The 20,210-nt window shown below is 39.7% G+C and overlaps 1 protein-coding gene across 2 annotated transcripts in view; it reads right to left on the bottom strand.

Annotated features, from left to right (window-relative positions):
* The window catches only part of LOC124410042, a 141,629-nt gene that overhangs the window by 4,132 nt on the left and 117,287 nt on the right, over window positions 1–20,210 (bottom strand). For both annotated transcript variants that reach the window (XM_046888157.1, XM_046888156.1), the window contains exons 7-8: window positions 17,834–18,128; window positions 16,659–16,804 (exon numbers count right to left, since the gene is read on the bottom strand). In XM_046888157.1, the coding sequence (XP_046744113.1) occupies window positions 16,659–16,804; window positions 17,834–18,128 (441 nt within the window). The remainder of the gene's footprint in view (window positions 1–16,658; window positions 16,805–17,833; window positions 18,129–20,210) is intronic.

Below are 20,210 nucleotides of genomic sequence, written 5' to 3'. Positions count from 1 at the left end.
AATCAACGAATGCTTTATCAGTGAAATAATAGTGTCCATACCCGAAATAATATTGTTTTTCTTATGCCATTCCAATCCTCTTTCTCCAGAAACTCGTGAATTTGTATAGGGTAATATATACATATATACAGTGTGTGTGTGCGTGCGTATGCCTAATAAATAAGTATCCAAGTTCTCTTAATATCTAATTTTGATTCCCAATTTTTTTCTTGACTCTCCAGGCCTGCGAAATTTCTCGAAATTCTCAAGACTCTCGTTGAGTATCGAGCTGAGACGGGAAACGTCAATTTCTCGTCTCGTCTCGCCTCGATGCCGCGCCGTCACAAATCGAAATCCGCCTGCATTTATGCAATTCACGGTACACATTACTGATTGACATTTGTTTTTATAGTCCACTATGGAAAGAGTTAGAATTCAGTGAATCATGAATAATTACACAAATGTCGATCGGTAAGATGTATTTTCAATTGTATAAATGCAGGCGGATTCAACCTAGGAACATTTACACGAAACAACCCGATATATTTTCGGTTAAATGTATTTGATATAAACTCTTTATGAAAAGAAAAACTTCAAACTATCTTCGGCGTAATTCTTGAATAAATATCTAACATTCTAACTGTTTGCCAAAGTTTGCGAAATTTCTTCTTCTACTTCTTCTGTATACATCTATACATCAAATCTATTTATACGGCGTCGATTTCGATACAATGTTATAATGATAATAAATTCCAAGGGAAAATGTACTCGCTGTGTGCATTAAGGGAATGGATCCCCCCCACTCGACTGGTAATAATTACCGATAAAGGTCTTTACTTCGGTTACTTGCATAAGTAGCTCGTCAGGCGAAGCTGAGGGGGCGTTTCAAACTGCTTTGGGGTACCGGTATTAGACTGATTGCGAGGGTTTTGCCGGGGGAACAGCAGGCTGACTCAAGATCGAAGAACTCAGACATGATAAGGTTACAAAGAACCGCGGTTGCTGGCCTGTTGCGATGCTGAGCGAGGGAAGGGGAGAAACGCGAGGTATTCCAAACGGGATAAAATCAATCCGTCGAATGGGTTTGGGGAAAAAATACACCACGATTCAAGAAAAAAATTTAAACATAAGACAGATAGTTGAAGGAAAAAGAGAACACCGACGATTGGTGAAACAATAGAAAGGGGGATGGAAAAATATAAATTTCTGTGAAACTCGGCACTTAACGCCAGCAGATAGGCAATCTGCATGTTCAAAATGTCACTTCGGTTGCCTATCGGCTGGCGTTGAGCGACAAATTTTGAGGAAAACACTCAGTGTACGTACAATTGTGGGCAATTGTTAAATTTCAGGGTCGCGAGTGAATAGCCAGGAAAATCCAGGAAGCCGTTGAGGAAAAATAAGAGAAATAAGAGAACAGGGAACAAAGCTTCGATAACGAGAGCTTAAACCAGCCCTAAGAACACTATGCCGACTCTAATGAGACAAATCTGACGAGGCAGTCGAGCGGAGAGCCGGCGACTTTCACCCCTCCCTTTCACCCTTGATCGCTCTACCTGCCCGCTATTTTCTGCCATTCACAACCACCCGCATGGTGGCGCGTATTCACCCTCCTCAACGAGTTGCTCAGAGGGTAGTTTATATACGTGTGCCCATCGATTGCGCCCTGCGCCCTGGAATTCGAACAGTCGAGTCAGATCCGAGACCGCAAAAATCTCGTTATTTTTATGGTTAATTACACTCGCTTTAGGCACATGCATGTATATATGTATGTAGGTATTTATGTATGTACGTCTCTGCTTTTGTACAGCGGCAGCCCCTCGTCCCTTTTCCTCGCCCTTCGATCGCCCGATAAAGGGCAACTTGATTTTTTCGCTTCATTACGCGATTTCTGATTAAAGGCCGGACCTCAACCCCCGACGGTCTCCCGTCGCCACCTTTTACTCGATTTCCCACCCCTCGCGCTATTTCGCAGCATCGTAATAGACGCGACCATGAAAAAAGAAAGAGTGGAAGGAGGTGAAGGAGGAAGAGGGGAAAGTGGAAACTAAAAGAATCGGTGGAGAGAAAATAGGAAAAAAAACGAAAAGGGTAGTGGAATAAAATCCTTATTAAGATCGTGAAAAAGGAAACTCGCTTCCATCAGACGGAGAAGTTAAACACGACAAATTGTATTAGTCAGGAAAGAAAAGAACCATTAGTTGATCGATTCTTCGAAAATGTTATATTTCATACGAAAAAATATCTCGTTACTTCTATAAAGCAGTAAATAATTTTTTTCCATCGATCTATGGAGCTTTATTGATATTATAACGTAATTTTGTTCTATATAAATTTGCAAGTATAAAGTAGTAGTCTTCTGAATAAAAAGAACCATCGTAGAGTGAAATCCAATACATCTGGTAGAACTTTGAGGATTTTGAAGAGTCAAAACAAAACGTTGACATTTTGCAAGTTTTTCTTCACAATTCGAGTTATTCTTCAATTTTCGCAAATACAAAACAAGATCATTTCGTATTTACCTATAACATATATAAATAAACACATTGAAAGAATATCAGTAATTCATCGTACAGACTGTTTAAGAAATATTTTTCCCACCTTATATACCGTATATAGAAGGTAGATACGTATAATATAATACATATATAAAAGTAAGATCGAAAATCGTAGAGAAGAGAGCGTAACTGGCTAAAAGGAAAGACGACTTCCTCCTTCTCCTCCATCCTCCACTTCCGCTGTTCTTTTCCCCGTTCCCCTCCCCTTCTCCCGTCCTCTTCATCTCCCATTCAGCGAAAAGGTAAGCCAGAAAAGGGGTGCAGTGGCGAGGATTGGAGCGTGGAAAATAACTGGTAGTACGTCAAAGGAAAGCCACGTTTCTACGGTAGATTGGGCAGGAGGGGTGGGGGTGGCTGGGTTTCCTTCGATCCTTTGCCGGGGTCGAATGCACGTCGCTTAGGATTCGCAGTGGCGCGTCTTTGAACCCGACACGGGTCACCTGTTCCTGCGGGGCCCCCCATTTCCCTAGATGTTGACTCCACGCGAAGTCTCTGCGGCTTACCCGCGCCTCCTTTTACTACTCCAGCTCCGCCGAAACTCTCTGCGGACTCCTTTGCCCGTCTAAAGGCTGACCGTAAACGGATCAAACTACTCTTTATCCCATTTTACCGCCGCACGGTGGCTGCATTATATGCGCGAGAAGAAATTCAGTACCGTTACGTACCCACCCGGAATCCATGTGCGGGATTTTCCCTCTTTCTTTCCAAAACCCTGAATTCCTTGTTTTTCTATAATTTACATTTTTTTGTTTTTTACTTTTAAAAAATATGCAGCAGCTTAAGTTACGATTTTAATCGCAGAAATTTCAAAATATTTTCTTGAAAATATGAAATTATTTGGAAAGATCACGCTTCAGCTCTACAGGAATTATTTTTAGAGTCAGAAAAGTGATCTGTCCTTTTTTTTCAACACGATCGCGCTCAAATTACGATATGAAAACAAAAAAGAAAATCTGAAAAATATCATCCGCACTCGGTAAAATTTTGTTCCGAGAATATCGTCACCGTTTTTTCTGCAACAATTTAGAAATATCCATCGTGTTGCCACACATCCCCCCCCCCCCCCAACTAAATACTGTTCGTATTTACGTATGAGTGTGGTATACATGCGGTTATTGAAGTTTTTACTGGAAATATAGTGAAATTCAATTTAAAATTTATTTACCGCTATTAGAATTGCTGCTCGTGAAATATGGATTGAAAATAGGAGGGAAAATGAAGAGGAGAAAAAGTACAAAGAGTGTAAAAAATGATTTGTAATTCAAAGAATATTTCATAGAATGAAATCGACGCGCTCATTGCGGATGAACGGAAGTCAATATCGAGGGATTTTCATTATTTCTCGAATGTGTTACGTAAAAACGACTGTTTGATCGAGGTGCGCTGCACCAGGTTCAACCCATTCTGCACTCTATGCGAGCCCATGGAGATCGGGGAAAAATTGGAGGGGAATTTTCATCGATTTTGAAATATGCAGCGAGTGATATTTCATTTGGGTACAAGCTGCTGAATCGGGGCGTGAACTGCGTTCGACTCGTTGGACGTTTTTTTTTTTCATACGTTATTAAAATTATTGCGTCAGGTAAAAAGGATTGATGAATAGCGAAACGGAAAATAAAGCTGCGGCTGCAATTTGGTAAGAATTAGAAGACAGTCATATTTTAAATCAATAAATCAAGTCTTGAGTAGTCTTATTCTTATACTATAAGTCAAATTGATCTCATTATTTTTCAGATTTTTTCTCCAATTTTATGATCCAAGATTAATCGTTGATGGTTTTATAAATTTATTTTATAAATTTTTGAAATTACTGCAATCCTAAAACCAATTACTATTTCGTTGATTTCCGTTATTCGATAATCCTCGTTTCCGTTTTAAAAAATCAGGATGCCACTGTACTTTGTAGAACACAATTTCATCGTTTTTTTCTGTCTTTACTTCTTCGAAAAATCTTCGTAGTGACAGTTTTCAATACCTGTTTCATTTTTCCATCAATCATATATATATATAAATCGCAGATAGATTAAAAAGAGTCAATATTAGTCGACCTTGTTTACAGCTGTTATTATAATATCAACTATCAACGTCGGAATCAAACACCTGAAACGTAAAATCGATGCTGTATTCAAATCATCAAATAATTTCAAAACAACCACAAGAATTAAGCAACGAATTAAACTTTTGGGATAACAGTAACAGAACGAGTATAATTATAAAAATCAAAAGTTCAGAGGTTATAAAGATAAATCAAAATCAAAATTGATAATAGATTGTATAAAATGATTGAAAAAAACAAATAAATAAATGCATAAATAAATAATTGAAAATCGGAGCCCTACATAATTTATTCGATTTTTCTTACCCTTCGTCCCTGGGAAACGAGGCTTCTAAATGGTGACTGAAAAGACGGCGAAATTCCACTGAACACAACGACGCTCAAAGGGGGTGTAAAGAGATAAGCGTTTCGTCGCTTCGTCGGGAAATATATGTGATTTTTTTTTTTTTTTTTTTTCTCCACCAGATTCGCGTGCGTGGTTAAAAATGTTGATTGACACATCAGAGGCGGACGGGTAAAAGTTTTGGGAAATGATTATTACAGAGGGCGCGTAACGTCTGTCTCCTTTTCGGGGGTTGAGGCGATAGAAAATCCTGAGTGACGTACCCCTTAGCGCAATATCTTCTTTACCTCAGCCGAAAACTTGCACCCTCGGTCCATCTGTCCTCCGGGCATCCATTCATCCGTCAGTTTTCCTTTTCCACATCTCCCCCCCACCCTGCCACCCTCTCCCTCTTTCTCACTCTCCTTCCTTGTCCCACGCACTCGTGGTGGAGGAAGAGTTCTTCGAACCTTCACGGATAAAAGTGTTTGTTCTCGAAAATTGAATCGCCCTGCAGCCGGATAATCGATATCGGCCGTTTTACCCTCGAATTATATACCTATATATATATATGTATAGTCAGACCATGTGCCAGCAGCAAAATAGGTGACAAAAAAAAAATGGTTGTTTTTTCCAAATTTCAAACAACATAATATTTCATGTACCTACGATGCCGGTGTCATTGGAACGAAACAGCAGCTCTTGTAAACTTGAATTAAAAATCCTACATACTTTTAGAGGATTTTGATAGATCCGAAAAAATCAACGTTTACACCTTGTTCTAGCTAAAGTAAGACGTAATAAAAAAAAGAATTCTCTAATCTGAAAAATTCTAACGTGTATTACATGCGTGAGGAATAATATGTAGTGAAAATGAAATAACCGCAACGCCAAAAATTAGGTTTCAGGCTCGATCCTCGAGGCTTGAGGCTCGAGGCTCAAGGCGCGCGAATGAAGACCCAGGCATCACCTTCTGGTATTAATCTTGTCCTTGTCAAGGCGGTAACAGGGCCAGACAATGGTCGCTGGATGTCGAGGAAAGGCGTCCGACAAAGTCACCCCATTTCACCCTCGATACATTTCCTTTTCGTCCACCTCCACCTCCACCTCCCCTTTCCCAACCCCCGCCAACCTCTTCCATGCTCTGTTATAGGCCCCCTCCGTTATCTCACGACCTCACTGACCTATACGAAGAAAAATTATCCTCCCATCTTCCTCGTCAACGCGGCGAAGAAACGAGAAATATAGGTCCAAGAAATGAGAAAGTTAAATACGAAGAAATTGAAAGAAATAAATATATATATGAGAGAAAATAAACGACGGATGATGAGCGATTTGGAGTGCTGATAAAACGATGAATGCTGCGTAATCGGATATCCGGATAATGTATCGAAAATAACCACCCCCTCCCCTCCTCCCCCTCCCTTCCTTTAAAGAAAAATGTATAAAATATAAAAAAAGCTCGATTTCGGAATGAGGAAAAATTTTCTTCAATTTTTTTTTTCTTTTATTTTTTACTTTCTGCACTGTTCGCATAGTTGATATAGAAGCGAATTTTACAGACAGCATGAGATGCAACGAACAAGGGTAGTCGACTTTTATAAGGGTTGCGGATCTAAGATCAGCACCTGGGGGTTAGCGGTGAATGTTTTTAGACGTGTTAGTATATTCGCCCGGTTATATAATCAATATACGACGGCGTGGGAGAGAGGTGGAAGAGAGAGAGAGAGAGAAAGAGCATAATACTTTTCGCGCAGTCCCGCGTTGAAATTTTAGTATTTGCTGCATGCTTCCGGAGCTCGCAGCTCTGTGTAGACAAGCGGGGGTAAAAATTATTGGGGCGAAAATTTTTCATCGGACAACTTGAAATCCGCACATTCAATAATTCGATTAATAGACAGCAGTATACGAAAATTTCTACAGAATCGTATTGCATAATGTCGCTCACATACCTATATCTTTATTAAACTGGTTTGTAGAATTTCTTTTTATGCCTTTTCGATGAAAAATTTAATCTTCAATGGATTAAATAACTGCATAACTATTAAATATATTGCAAATTTGATCGAAGCATGCGGTAATTTTTTCTTTTTCTGTTTTTTCTTTTCATCTCGAAGGCTCTGAATTTTCATGTGATTTTTAAATTATTGAAGAATCGGCGTGATTTATATCGGCTGCAGATAGAAGTATAGAAAATATCGATGAAATTTCATATACCCAGAGCCCTTGGGGTGAAATTAATTTTATATCTATTTTTACCCGATTTTGACGTAATTGGCAAATCAAGACATCTTTTTTTGTCTGTTGAATCCCTAAAGTACTTTCAATCAGTTTCTGTATACACCTTGAGTCAATTTTCATAGGAATATTTCACAAAATTATGTGTGAAACCCTTTTGCAATAAATTTGCTCACGAGAGTTTAAAAAAAAAATCTGGATAGGTGAAATACTTTCTCAAAGAATTCCCCTCAAATTTACACTTATTCAACTGTGGTTCAGCGATACAAATATTGCGATAATGAAGATGATGCCGAACACACAAAAAAAAAAAAAAGAAAAAAATTAATGAAAGTTTACATCCATTTAAAATCCGTTGATAATACTGGTGAAAATAAAAATCAATTGCGGCTTCACGCTTTTTCGGTTTTTAACCATCGACTATCAATTAGCCGTAGAAATGATACATTTGTGCGTAATTTTTTTACTATTTTTATTTTTGCTTAGCAATTAAACCGTGTAACGTAGATTCGAATTTTCGACCGCTGACAGATGAATTTATGAGAAGAAACCAAGTCACGCTCAAATCGTGAATTGCTCGGTGTGCACGTCGTGTGTATGCATGCATATAAACGTATAATATTGTGAAACCACGTCGGCTTAACGGTTACCGGTTTACCGGTTAATGGCTCGACGTCGGGTGACGTTGAAATAACATCTCCTTTAAAAGCTGGCCGTCGCGACGAGGGGGTTCAGGGTGGCTAGCCTACCGCGGAGTGAGTCCTCCTCTATTTACGTAGCCGCGGGAGCTTTCGCGAGGTGGATTTTTTAATCCGTACGGTGCTCGACAGAACCGAAGTCGGCCACGGCATAATAATTCAACGCCGTACTCTGCGCGACTGTAACATGCATGCAAAAGCACACGGTTCGCGGGTGAAAATTGGCACGGATATAAACCCCCGGAGGATTTTTACCAGTTTTTCGACCGGCGCGGCGGCCATTGCCTTGGAAATTGAAAGAATGATCCTAATTTATTGTAATATCGATTTCCAGTCAATTTCACCAATTTTCACTGCTCATTTCATCGATTCCTATATGGTTCCTACGACGCTGGTAAGTCGTTGGAAATTAAGGGAAATCATTTGATAAACTGGAATTCATTATTTCCAACGACTTCAATGATCTCGATTGATTTCTATACACTTTATTTCAAAGACGATTCATTTCTATATATACCCAGCTCACTTTCAAGCATAACTTATTTAGAATCGAATTGATATAAGGCTAGAAAATCATTGAAAATATATAGAAATCACTTGATAATCTAGGATTCATTATTTCTAACGGTTTCAATGATCTCAAACTGTTTCTCTGATCTATGATCTGATTTGCGACTATGAGGTTCGTCACTCGCTTGAGCGAATGATTTATTCCACGGAGATCGATCGATCGACCATAGAGTCGAAGTTCCGAGAAATTTAACGCTTGGCGATCGGCGGAAAGATCGTCGAGAAAAGAAGGCACAATGCAGTCGCGGCAATCCCTCAACTTGTCACTTACCCCTCCTCCCACCCCCGACAACCCTTTCATCCCTCTTTCCCGTTTCCATAACGGGACGGCATGGCACTCGTCCCTCTATATTCCGTTGCTGCACCTTTCATCGGCGGCGTTGCCATTTCGCGAAAATCGGCTCGCGGTTTTTCCGACTTATCGTAAGAAAGACTATGGCTTTCGGTAAAAGCCGGCCCGCAAAGCGACCTGGGAACCCGATTTTGCACCGCTGGACTCCCGAGGTTATTTCCCAACTTCCAAAGCCGCCCCTTTCGCCCATGGAATTTCAATTTTCCACCACTTCCGGATCGTAATCAAGTCCCGACGACCGGTGCCGAAGGGGTTCGCCCGCCGAATATACGGCAAAGCTACACGATTCCGCACTTCGGTTGCCTCCTGGTCTTTCCTCCTCAGCCTCCTCCTCAATTACAGCATTAATCGATCTGATCGAAAGTCTCGCCCGTGGATTGTACGTTGCGTATAGATGCACGAAGTATCTTCATCTCCGCGAAATTCGTTTGGGAGAGAAATCTGATTGAAGGATGTTTCGATTATTCACGCATATTTTTCGGACCATTCAAGCCATTCTCGCGTTTGAAGATAAACACGGTAGAAAGCTTTCGTCAATTTAAATTTCACGCTAAAGCTGCGTAAAAGCAACAAAGTCGAGCAGCAAGGATTTCGACATCACAATCAGTTTAAATAAACTTTTCTTTGGGCAGGATTTTTCAAACTTGCTAGAAAAAATTCTCTGACCATCCAAGTTTCATTTCCAATAATTGTAGGGATCGATTGTTTCTTCAATTATGCAACGTTGAAACCATCCAACCAATTCCTGAAACATCCTACATGACGCAATACGGTACAAAATCTCTGATTTGCATGAATCACCAATGTAGATTGGCAAAGTTAGCATAAATTATTCGGAAAATTTTGTTTATCCGAAGTTAAAATTTCCCCAACTTTTGCTCTCCTCGCATTGAAATTAATGCAAATGTTGCTTTTCTCCCAAGTGAAAGATCTTTCAAAGTTTCGTTTGTTTCGATCCTCGTTAATAGATTCGGCTGTTCTCGAAAATCTGTAGAAGAAAATCGTAATAACCTCCCCCCCTCCCGCCCCTCCGTAATTTGTAATTCGTTGAAAGAATCGTGAATGTGCAGAGTTATAAAAAATGTTTTAAACACTGGTTTGATTCGATACCTGAGAAGAATGTAATTTTTTCCCCAATACCACTGAGACTTTAGAGTCGTCCTCGTACTTTGATGTTCGGCACGCGTAATCGTCCTGCAGACAGCGGTGTACAGGAAGCAAATTCGGTGCAAAGGACTCAGTGCTGCTGATGGCTTATTGTTAAAGGCGTGTTAAAGGCAGCCAATAAAACGACGCTAAATTCCGCGCCATATGCTCTCCGAGTAGTCTCTACTCTTATTTTCTCTTCTCCGCTCCACCCCCCCCCCCCTCCCCCCCGTCGCGCCCTCTGCACTTCCGGAAAAGCGCGGCGCTCGAACCGCTCAAACCTTTTCAGAAATTCAAATTTACGCCCGACACCGGTGCTGTTTTTCAAACTTATGAAAAATGAGTCTAGCCTCGACGCCTCCTGCAGCATCGCGGTCTGCTACTTTTATATCTATATAGACTTTTTCCCCGCGTCGTCTGCGAGGCAAACAAAATTGTTGACCGCTTCAAACTTTTTCCCCATCTTTATTAATATATAGATCGACAGCAGACACTCTTTATTATACATTGAGAGACTCGACGTCGTAGCTTAGATTCCAAAGTTATCGGAATTTCCTCGAATTTTCCGGTGTCCTTCGAAATTGAATTGGAAAAAATTCAAAATCGGTTCGAGACTATATAACAATCGGAAAACAAATCTTGGGTCCCGATTTCTTCCGACTCCGATCGAAATGAAAAATTTCTCCAACTCGAACTTGAAGAAGAAAAAATTGTCGCCAGTTTGTTAGGCGGTGTAATTATGGGATACGATTTCTGTATCCTCTTAACTTCCACCCCGTAACGACACTTCCGGGATCCCCGGCCCGATAAATCAGACACTAAACTACCCCTGAGATAAGTAAACTCGAACCATATTAAGTTCCTATCTTATTACAACCTCGGGCATGTCGCACTTGAAACATATACATATATAGGGTTAGAATTATTCGAACATAGGTATACATAATACGATCACATACGATGTCGCGATGATCAGAAATTATACCTCAAGAGTCGTGTAATCATCGTTTCGAAGAAACGAAAACATTTCAACTTTCGCTGCTTTGTTTAAGACTTGTATAGTAATTAAATCCGTAGATATAATGTTGGTGAACAATATTTGACCGATATTCAGTGAATAATTTTCAAAATTCACTTCACTTTACGCGAAGATTTAGAAAAGCAAAAAATTCCAAAATAATTAACAATGATTTTCTTTTTATCATTAAAATGCAACGCAAAAGGTCGTTCACTGAAGCGTGTATTCGAATGAGCATTGATCTACGCACGATAATAACTCGTCGAAGAGCCTAGATCGTTTTGAGTTTAGCGTTTTGTCAAAGACGAAATCCGCGCTGCAGGGTTCGTATATAGATAGATATAGAAACCGACTGCGAAGTGGCGCACTACAGAGCGTAATACCAAGTTATATAATACATACCTACGTATATCATGTGTACATAAACCGTAGAAATGGTATGTGTGAGCAGCCGATAAACTAGGATAATACCGTACTACCATCGATTTGCATAAGACCGGAGCGTCGGAGTCTTTGGGTGGTGAACCATGGGTAAAACGCGGGAGAATACGGGGGTGGGTTGCCCGAGGGATGGGAAACGGGGTTGATCAATCCGTCCGAGGGATGAGAGGGAGAGGAAGGAGGTGAGGGGCGATCGGAGCTGGATTACTAATTTTCGTTGATGCGCCGCGTTTCTTCGAGAATAATCGATGTCTCTGTACAAGTTTCACCCCCCCCCCCCCCCACCCCCCCCCTCGCCATCAGGCTTCTCGCTTTATGGCTCTAGAGCCTGGCTTTCGAACAAGTTTGGTCTGCAAGTAGCGTCGCAGCTTCTGTACCGCGTGATCGTAACACACGCGGAGAGAGTTGCGATTCCAGTGTTGCAGGAACAGTTCGCTTCGATGTGTTTGAACTCGGTGCCTTAGCTTAATAACTACGGATAGCTACTGTAGATTGAAACGCAATCGCACAATAGACTACTACCGTCTACTTTCCTCATCCCCCGATGTTCTCCGTGCTTTTAGCTTCGCCTGGAACTACCATCTGTAGTCTCTATGCTATAGTCTCCTGCAGCTACTGCTGAACGAAGACAACGCGGAAACCCGTCTGTTTAAGGGTGTATCGGACAACGGATTGTACAGTCTGCTCGAACAACTTGATGAGTTTCTACGATTCATCGGAATTCGGAAGCTCTTGATCACGAGAATTTTTATAAAAAGACTGAGGACGTGTATCGTATTTTATTATTATGTATTGAAAATTTTTTTAATTCAAGATCGCGCGGGTTGGCAGAAATGGTGGAACAGGAGTGGAACGATCGAATTGGGGCGAAACGGTGGAACTAGAGAGGAACGATGGAATACAATAGGAATATAAAACAGGAATGGAACGATGGAATATGAGGAATGGTGGATCTGGAGAGGAACGATGGAATAGGGTACGAATATAGCACAAAAATGGAACGATGGAATAGGAGGAATGGTGGATTTGGAGAGGAATGATGGAACAGAGTACGAATATGGAATAGTAAAGAAATCATGGAATCCCCTACCTAAACCCCTCTAAAAATGAATGAATAATACATTCTACTTCATGCACTTGAAATGAAAATTGCAATACTTTTAATAACAGTCCAGTGGAAATTTGTGATATATGCAGAATTTAAAATAATTTCCACGTTTGAATGACGTTGTTTTTCTAACTTTCGCATATCTTTAACCAGACTGTACCTCCGATTTGCATGGGCATGTGTTACAGTCATAAATATATACATACTCGCCGAGTATATATATATATATATCGTGTACACATACGTACATACATTCGGTATTATTGCGCGAAGTTGCTTGTTTCGCATAGCTTTACTTTGCTTTGCTTTGTTCTCCGTCGTTCTTTTGTACTCACGACAGGATTATATTTGTTTCTAATTTCTTCGAGAGAGAGAGAGACAGAGAGAGAGAGAGAAGGGCCCCAGGAGACACCACCAACCGTGGGTTAAATTTACGAGTTCGTTTATTACGCGAACTCGGGTTCCTATATCCTCCAATACTAACATACCTGTACATTATACCCCGGTATTCCCACGTCTCGGGGAAATATAATAACTTGACACACCGATACTCAAAATACACGCAAGTTCAGACTTACAACACATAGGTAGACGGAAGTATTACATAATATGTACACACGTACACGGCGAGCGCGCGTATAATTCCGCAAAGTACGATAAATTCGCATCGCATCGAAACTCTCTTAGAAAATTTTCAAACCAATTCACCTTAATTGATTATACGAAACAATGGAGTAGGCTGCACCCGTACACCTCGGTCTCTTGAAAGTTCATTCAAACACAGTCATATTACATTATGCTTTATATCCTGTTCTGCACAGTTGTAACGCGCGCTCTCGTGTATACATAATACAACATCTATTGTGTAACTATATTGTATGTATTATATAAGGTATATACATTCACCCTTGTGTCTTTTTGAGAAAATTCATTAACTCCCTAAAGTTGGCTTACATAATATAGCCGAGCAAAGTATAAGGGCGTATAACAATAATGACAATAATTTTATACCTTACGATCTAGCGCGTAGTTTATAATCCTCAAACAAAGTGTATAGACTAAGGTGTAAAGGTTATTCTATAAACAAACGGTTGCACCCTTTAATATGGAATGATCCATGAGTATTCCTATTTTTACTACGTTTATGATTCTGCGAATTCAGTATCCAACGTGTTATAATTTAGCAATAAATTATACTTGATGAGATTTGCATTTTATTTTCCTTTAAACGCCTGCGAAAAGAATGAAGTGAGTGAAAAACAGAATATTATGTGTAGGAATATACCTAGAAGAGAGAAATTGTTTCATGCTTTGCGAAGACCCATTCAAGCGAATAACTAGACCACGGCCTTGTTTGATCTATCGAATGACGTCACTTGAGCATCCCAACCGCGTCACTGTGATAGTCGACTAGAAATATCTACGTACATGCAACATAGATATAGGCATATACCTACTGCATGGATGGTTGCCCCATGTACTTGCGCAAAAACTACATAGCTGTGTAAAATTTACGTGTATTATATAAATACATGTACCTTGATCATATATAAGACATACACCAAGTACATTATGTATATCAGATATATAGATTGACATAAAAGTCACGTAGTTTTATGGTTTGGATGGGTGAGTGCGTCGCAGGCGAACCAGCGAAGCATGTGGTCGTTATTTATTTACTTCGTTCTATTTTCTCCTTTTGTCGTTAATTTTTCTTTCTTTCCGAATCATTTTCTTCCACAGTATAATTTCTTACTACTCGCTTTTATCACTCATCCATCTCTGTTCTGCCTTTTTTTTTTTTTTTTTTTTTTTTTTTTGCCGACAAACAACTTTCGCTTTTATTATACTGTTTGTACTATATTCGTATCGTAAGTAGTCAATTTTCCGATTAATGTCACGTAGTAAAAAAAAAGGACAAACGTTATGACAATGTCGATTTTCTCTTTATCGTCACGTCAAGACATAAAATATGTCGTATTTTAATTACAGCTGAAGATGATTTTTTAAAATTAATTATTAGTATAATTATCGTACATCCGAAAATCAACGATGCGGATTTACGAGGTCGCATTATCGTATGCAACTCATATAATTTCAGCGATTTTGAACTCTCCCCGATTCCCGTACAGAAAAAAGAAAGAAAGTACAACTTTTTACCCAATTTCAGAATGGCTTCTGTATAAGTACATACGTCCAATCATTGTCAGGTAATCCGTATAGAATCGAACTCGAATTTTGTTTCGAACCGGAAACAAGTTAGCCGTAAAGTTAAGGCATTAATGAATATGACTGTACATGTGTATTAAAATTCTCGCCGATTTATTACATCGTCATGTACTGAAACATAAAGCGAAATTAAAAATTGAAAAAAGGTAAAAAAGAAGTCTGTGCTACCTAAATGAGAAAATTGCGGATCAGCCAATCACGGGCTTACGGCATTAAATTCATATTTAAAAGTTGAAATAATCCACGGATTACGGGAACGGCAGGTAGGTACTGTGATGCATATAGGTATGTATTATACCTGTATGTATACATATAGGAACGACCGAGAGAGTAGCTGCTGTCACGAAAGAGTAACTCGGGGTTCAGCCGCGTCGCTTTAGGTGGGGAGGGGGGGCGGTTAAGATATTAAAAGTTTGGGAAAAGGGATCCTTGGTCCACGGTTGCGCGGGCGGCGGCTGTGCTGCAGGAGTAAGTCCCTAAGTCTTTTTCTTCTTTATTTACTTTATTTTCTTATACCTTCGTTCTTCTTCTTTTTCTTCTTCTTATTTTTTTATTTTTCCCCTCTCTTAGTCCCGCTCAGTTATATACCGCGAGGCGTAGGTCGATTGCCGGAAACTGAAACTAACTTCCGGTGAAGTAAAGCGTCGAACCGGACGAACCATCGCCATCGCCGCCGCCGCCGCCGTCGCCGTCGCGTGGTGGATCAAACCGAATCCAATAACTCCCCTGGGATTACAACTCAGTTCGTTCGTCCCGCGGGCCACAGCGCCCTTTTTCACTCCCCTTCACCTCTCACCTTCTTTCTTCCCGTTTTTCTCTTTTCTTACTCTTCGTTCTTCTCTTGCTTCGGGTCTTTAATATATCGATGCTCTGTCAGCCGCCCCGTCAGAGAACACGTGACCCCCCCCCCCCCCCCCCAACTCGCCTCCCTTTTCGCCCCCTTCTTTCCTCCCTGCAACCCCTTTTGTCGGAAGTGAAGGAGTTCATTTCACGTCTGTGTATACATACGCACACTATATATGGTGTGTGTGTGTGTGTGTGTGTGTGTGTGTGTGTGTGTATGGCTATATTGTTTGGTAACCTATACATGTATACTCTTACATGTAATGTTGCATCTAGAGAGAATGAGAAGAAATAGAACCTGCACAGTGGAATTTTGACAAATCGTTCTCGCGTGCCGGACGAGATGTATAACGAGAGCATGTCTATTAAATGTTTGGTTTTTGCTGGAACTCATGTGTATGTACACACATACGTGGAAGGTTGCAGGGAAAAAAATAATTCGCTAGACCAGAAAATTTCAGTGTCAATACAATAACCACAGTAGGAATTTCTACTGTCGAAGCAGAAATTTTCACTGCAAAGCAGAGGTTTTTCAAGCATAGTCAAGTGGAGTTCCAATGTGGCAAGCCCGCTAGTTGAGCTTGCGAAATTCTAGCTGGTCCGGTGAAGTGTTATTTTTATTTTGCAGATTCCCAAAATCAACAACGTTTTAGCAGGTTTTTAATGCAGGTAGGTGTTGATTATAAGATTGGTCTTGTCACAGCTGACTTTGATTATACCTTCGTGTTTTTTGCGTATAATTGTTTACGGTTTCGACAAAATCGATTCCGATTAATGTGTTCGAAAGATGTTCGGAAAATCTCATATTTAGCAAATGAAATTTACATGAATTATTCAACGAAATAATATACGTGATAATATTTATTCATATTCTGAAGATTGGAGAAAATTTATGTTTCGAAATACAATAAAATCCCCATTGAATATATTGAAGAGAAAAATTTAATCAGTCGATCAGCAAAATGATATAATTTCCTACATCCGACGAATTTTTCCTATACAAACGAAATTTTTTTTTTCCATGCACGCCATTTTTTTTCGATTATTGTCACATTATACAGGATGGCATTATTGTATAATACGGTATGTGATGTACTCACTGACGAGAGTGATGTAGGGGGTGTTTTGGGGGATGTAGTGAGGCGGGCTGCAGGCCTCTTCCGGTCGGGCGACCGTGTTTCCAGTCTGCACTTCTACCACGTGACCGTCCCTTTTGTAGAAAGTCATGCACATGTAGCCGCTGCGGCTGAAAATTGAAAATTAAATAGTCAAGGATTAAACATATGTAAAGAAATCATAGCAATTATGTGTACAGTGCATATATGAAATAATAATTAATTGAAAAACCAGCTGTTATATTATACAGTTAGAAAAATGAAATTTAAATTTGCGTGGGTCGGTTGAAACGGCGGAATAAGAGTGGAACGACCGAATTGGGGGAAAAACGGTGGAGCTAAAGAGGAATGATGGAATAGGGTAGGAATGTCAAACAGGAATTGAATAATAGAATACGAGGAATGATGGAACAAGAAAAGAACGGTGGAATACGGGAGAAATGGTAAAACTAGAGAGGAAATACGAAACAGTAATGGAACAATGGAATACGAAAAATAGTGGAATAGGGGAGACATGGTTGAATAGAGAGGAACGGTGGAATAGACTACGAATGTGGAACAGTAAAGTGATCATGGAATATGAATAATATTTATTACGAACTCAGTCATTATACCCCCTTACTTAAACTTCTCTGAAAATAAACAAATAATATCCTGACTACTGGCACTTAGAAAATTGCAATACCTATAATATTCTAGTACAAACTTGTGACGTCTGCAGAGTTATAACTTTCCACGTTTGAATGATGCTATTTTTATTAATTTTAACCCTCGTTCGATGTAGCGAAACATGGAAACAAGCCACTCCGGCGCCTATAGATAGGCAACCGGACGTTACATTTTCGTTCATCGGATACAAAATTGTAACTTTGGTTGCCTATCTGCAGGCGACGAGGTGGCTTCTTTCAATGTTCAGGCCCGGTTTACACTCAATATATGTAAAGAAATTACACTTGGTATGTGTGTAGCAGGTATATAAAGTAATGGTTAGTTAAAAAAACATTATGTGGTGAGAAAAAACTGAGTAAATTGAGAAAAAAATAGTCAACACACGATGCTCGGAATCCTATAAAATGCGATTAACAGACCTCGTGCTGTAAATTCTGTAATTCTAATCTATCTTTTCATCCCCCCTTTGAACGATAATCAGCGAGCCTCACCATCCAACGGTGAAGTGCGCTACGATCATAGCCATCGTTTGTCCAGGATTCGATTGTTTGATAACATTGCAGAGGATCTTGAAGTCCTGCTCGTCCTGTCCTCCAGGAGCCTCTTGACCCTCCGCAGCTCCGTTTTCGTACCGGATCGTCGACGAGTTTGACCTCATTGTGTGAAGCGAGGCATTTCGCGGATGGAAGGTGTACGATCGAGTCAAGTCCAAGGTGTGCCAAGTCAGGCCTCCGGCTGTGTGTCCGCTCAGCCAGCTGGGAAATCTACATTTTCCTGGAGATGGTGCTGGAACAGGAAAACAGGCTCGATTCAAGCTATTTTCATCGATGGCAAACCCTCTGATAATCATCAAGCAGCTTGTCGTGTGTGATGTTCCACTGAAGCGTAATTTTTTCATTTGTAAATTTGATCAAAATTATACTAGAAACGCAATGAAATTTGGATTTGTAACAGGCACTGTACGGTAAGATACTATGTGAAAAGAGTGCAGAGTTTCCGGTTTGGAAAAACCAACTAAAAGATGTGAGGAAAATTACAAATTGGGAAGTGAGAAGGACAAATTATATTTAAACATTTTGAAGTGACTCGCAAATGTGACAAAAGTCACTTGTCGCCATTACTGAATATTCTGCGAACCTATAGTGCTAATCAGACAAACAAAACGGGGAAAACCGCACCATCACGCACCATTCGTGGGATTGAGAAAGAAAAATATTTTACCTGCACGAAAAGCAGTGATTGCAGTTAACGCGTTGTTATTTCAGCTAATGAAGAGGAATTTTTTCACCTGTATAAGTACACGAGGATTTCAGTTTTAGGCATTCCTGATATTCAACAAAACGTTGCGAAAACACAACATCTATGTATACCATAGTAACACGCGAGCAGTTTTTAACGTTCGAAAATTTTCGGTGAATATTTCTGGACTTCGTAGAAACAAAATTAAACCAAAAAAAAACATCGATAAAACAATTAAAAATGGTTCGAGGTTCGTGGGTAGAAAAATTCTGTTAGCTCTATTGAACTATTACATACATTTCTCGTCAAAGGCTGAAATTTTCGCAAAACTTTTGACTCCCGTAAAGTGATTACCGTTACACTGCTATTAGCGTTATTCTGGCCTTAAGCAGTTTGCAGCTATTATTTATAAATAATATTGGTACACCCGTACTTTGTCCCATTCTCGTGTGTACCTATACCTTAACCATAGATATATGTGTATGTATGTACATGTAATATAGTTGTGGTTATAAATGACATGAATGGAGTTCCGTTGGTGAAAAGATAGGAAAAAAAAACAGAAAAAATAAACACAAACTAAAGAACGGAGAAATTAATAACGGCAAAACTCGAAGGCACATGTGTATATATCGTTATTCGTTGTCGCTGAATAGAGAAACGCGAAGCGAGGCCCATTAGTGTCACGTTTTTCAGAAAATGTATTATCGCTTTTCTCAATAACAGCCGCGCGTTCGTTTCGCCAATGTTCGTGCATTATATCGCATGCCCATGGTTGCGTTGTGAAATAAAAAACTTAATGAAAATAAATAAGCTGCTCCACATTCGTTGAATATTTCCGTAAGCTATACCATCGCAGAAATTTATTTCTCGGTTTGCTAATTTTTTTTTTACAATCAGCGAAATCTATAGAGATTAGAGAAATCGAATTTGGCTGACACTATACATATATTATGAGTAAGTATTTCTACTGCAGAGCGTGTCTGTGTAAAATAGTATGACTATTCTTCACAGAAGATTTTAGTATTTTATTGTGTAGTATAGTGTACCTACAGTTTTTTTGCATTTGCTAAAACTTTGTCAAAGGTATCAATTTCGATTCATTATGCGTGTTATGGATTGGCTGCACGCATAGTTGACAATTCGTCGATGAAATTTTCCCGTCCTCCTCTTGACGGTATAATCCAATTTTCATTATAATTAAATCACGAAGTATTTCAGACACAGAGTGAAAATATTTGGGTCAACAAAGCTGCGTTGTTGATGTCGTTTTTTCATTTTATTATTTGCTTTTCCCTCTCTCTCACTCTCTTTTTTCTTGTTGAAAAATTTCGCGATAGTTCCACGCTTTGAACGAAAACGCCCGAAGCGCATTTTTTGGTCGGTTAAATAATGCCAAAGTTTTAGCTTTCATAACGTAGCCATTATTGAAACTGTCACCGCATATAATATCTGCATATTTATTGGATTATCTATAACACAAGGTGAATCCCCGCAAACACACGTAATTTGTAGTATATTTTATCGGTATCCGCCTGCATTTAGGCAGCTGAGAGTACGTCTTACCAATCGACATTTGTCTCATTGATCACTATTGGCCAAACCTCGATCGGCAAGATGTATTATGAA

This window comes from Diprion similis, chromosome 8 (genome assembly GCF_021155765.1).
Source record: "Diprion similis isolate iyDipSimi1 chromosome 8, iyDipSimi1.1, whole genome shotgun sequence".
Taxonomy (NCBI): Eukaryota; Metazoa; Arthropoda; class Insecta; order Hymenoptera; family Diprionidae; genus Diprion; species Diprion similis.
Note: the sequence above shows the minus strand (reverse complement) of the source record. Positions and strands in the feature narration are given on the sequence as shown.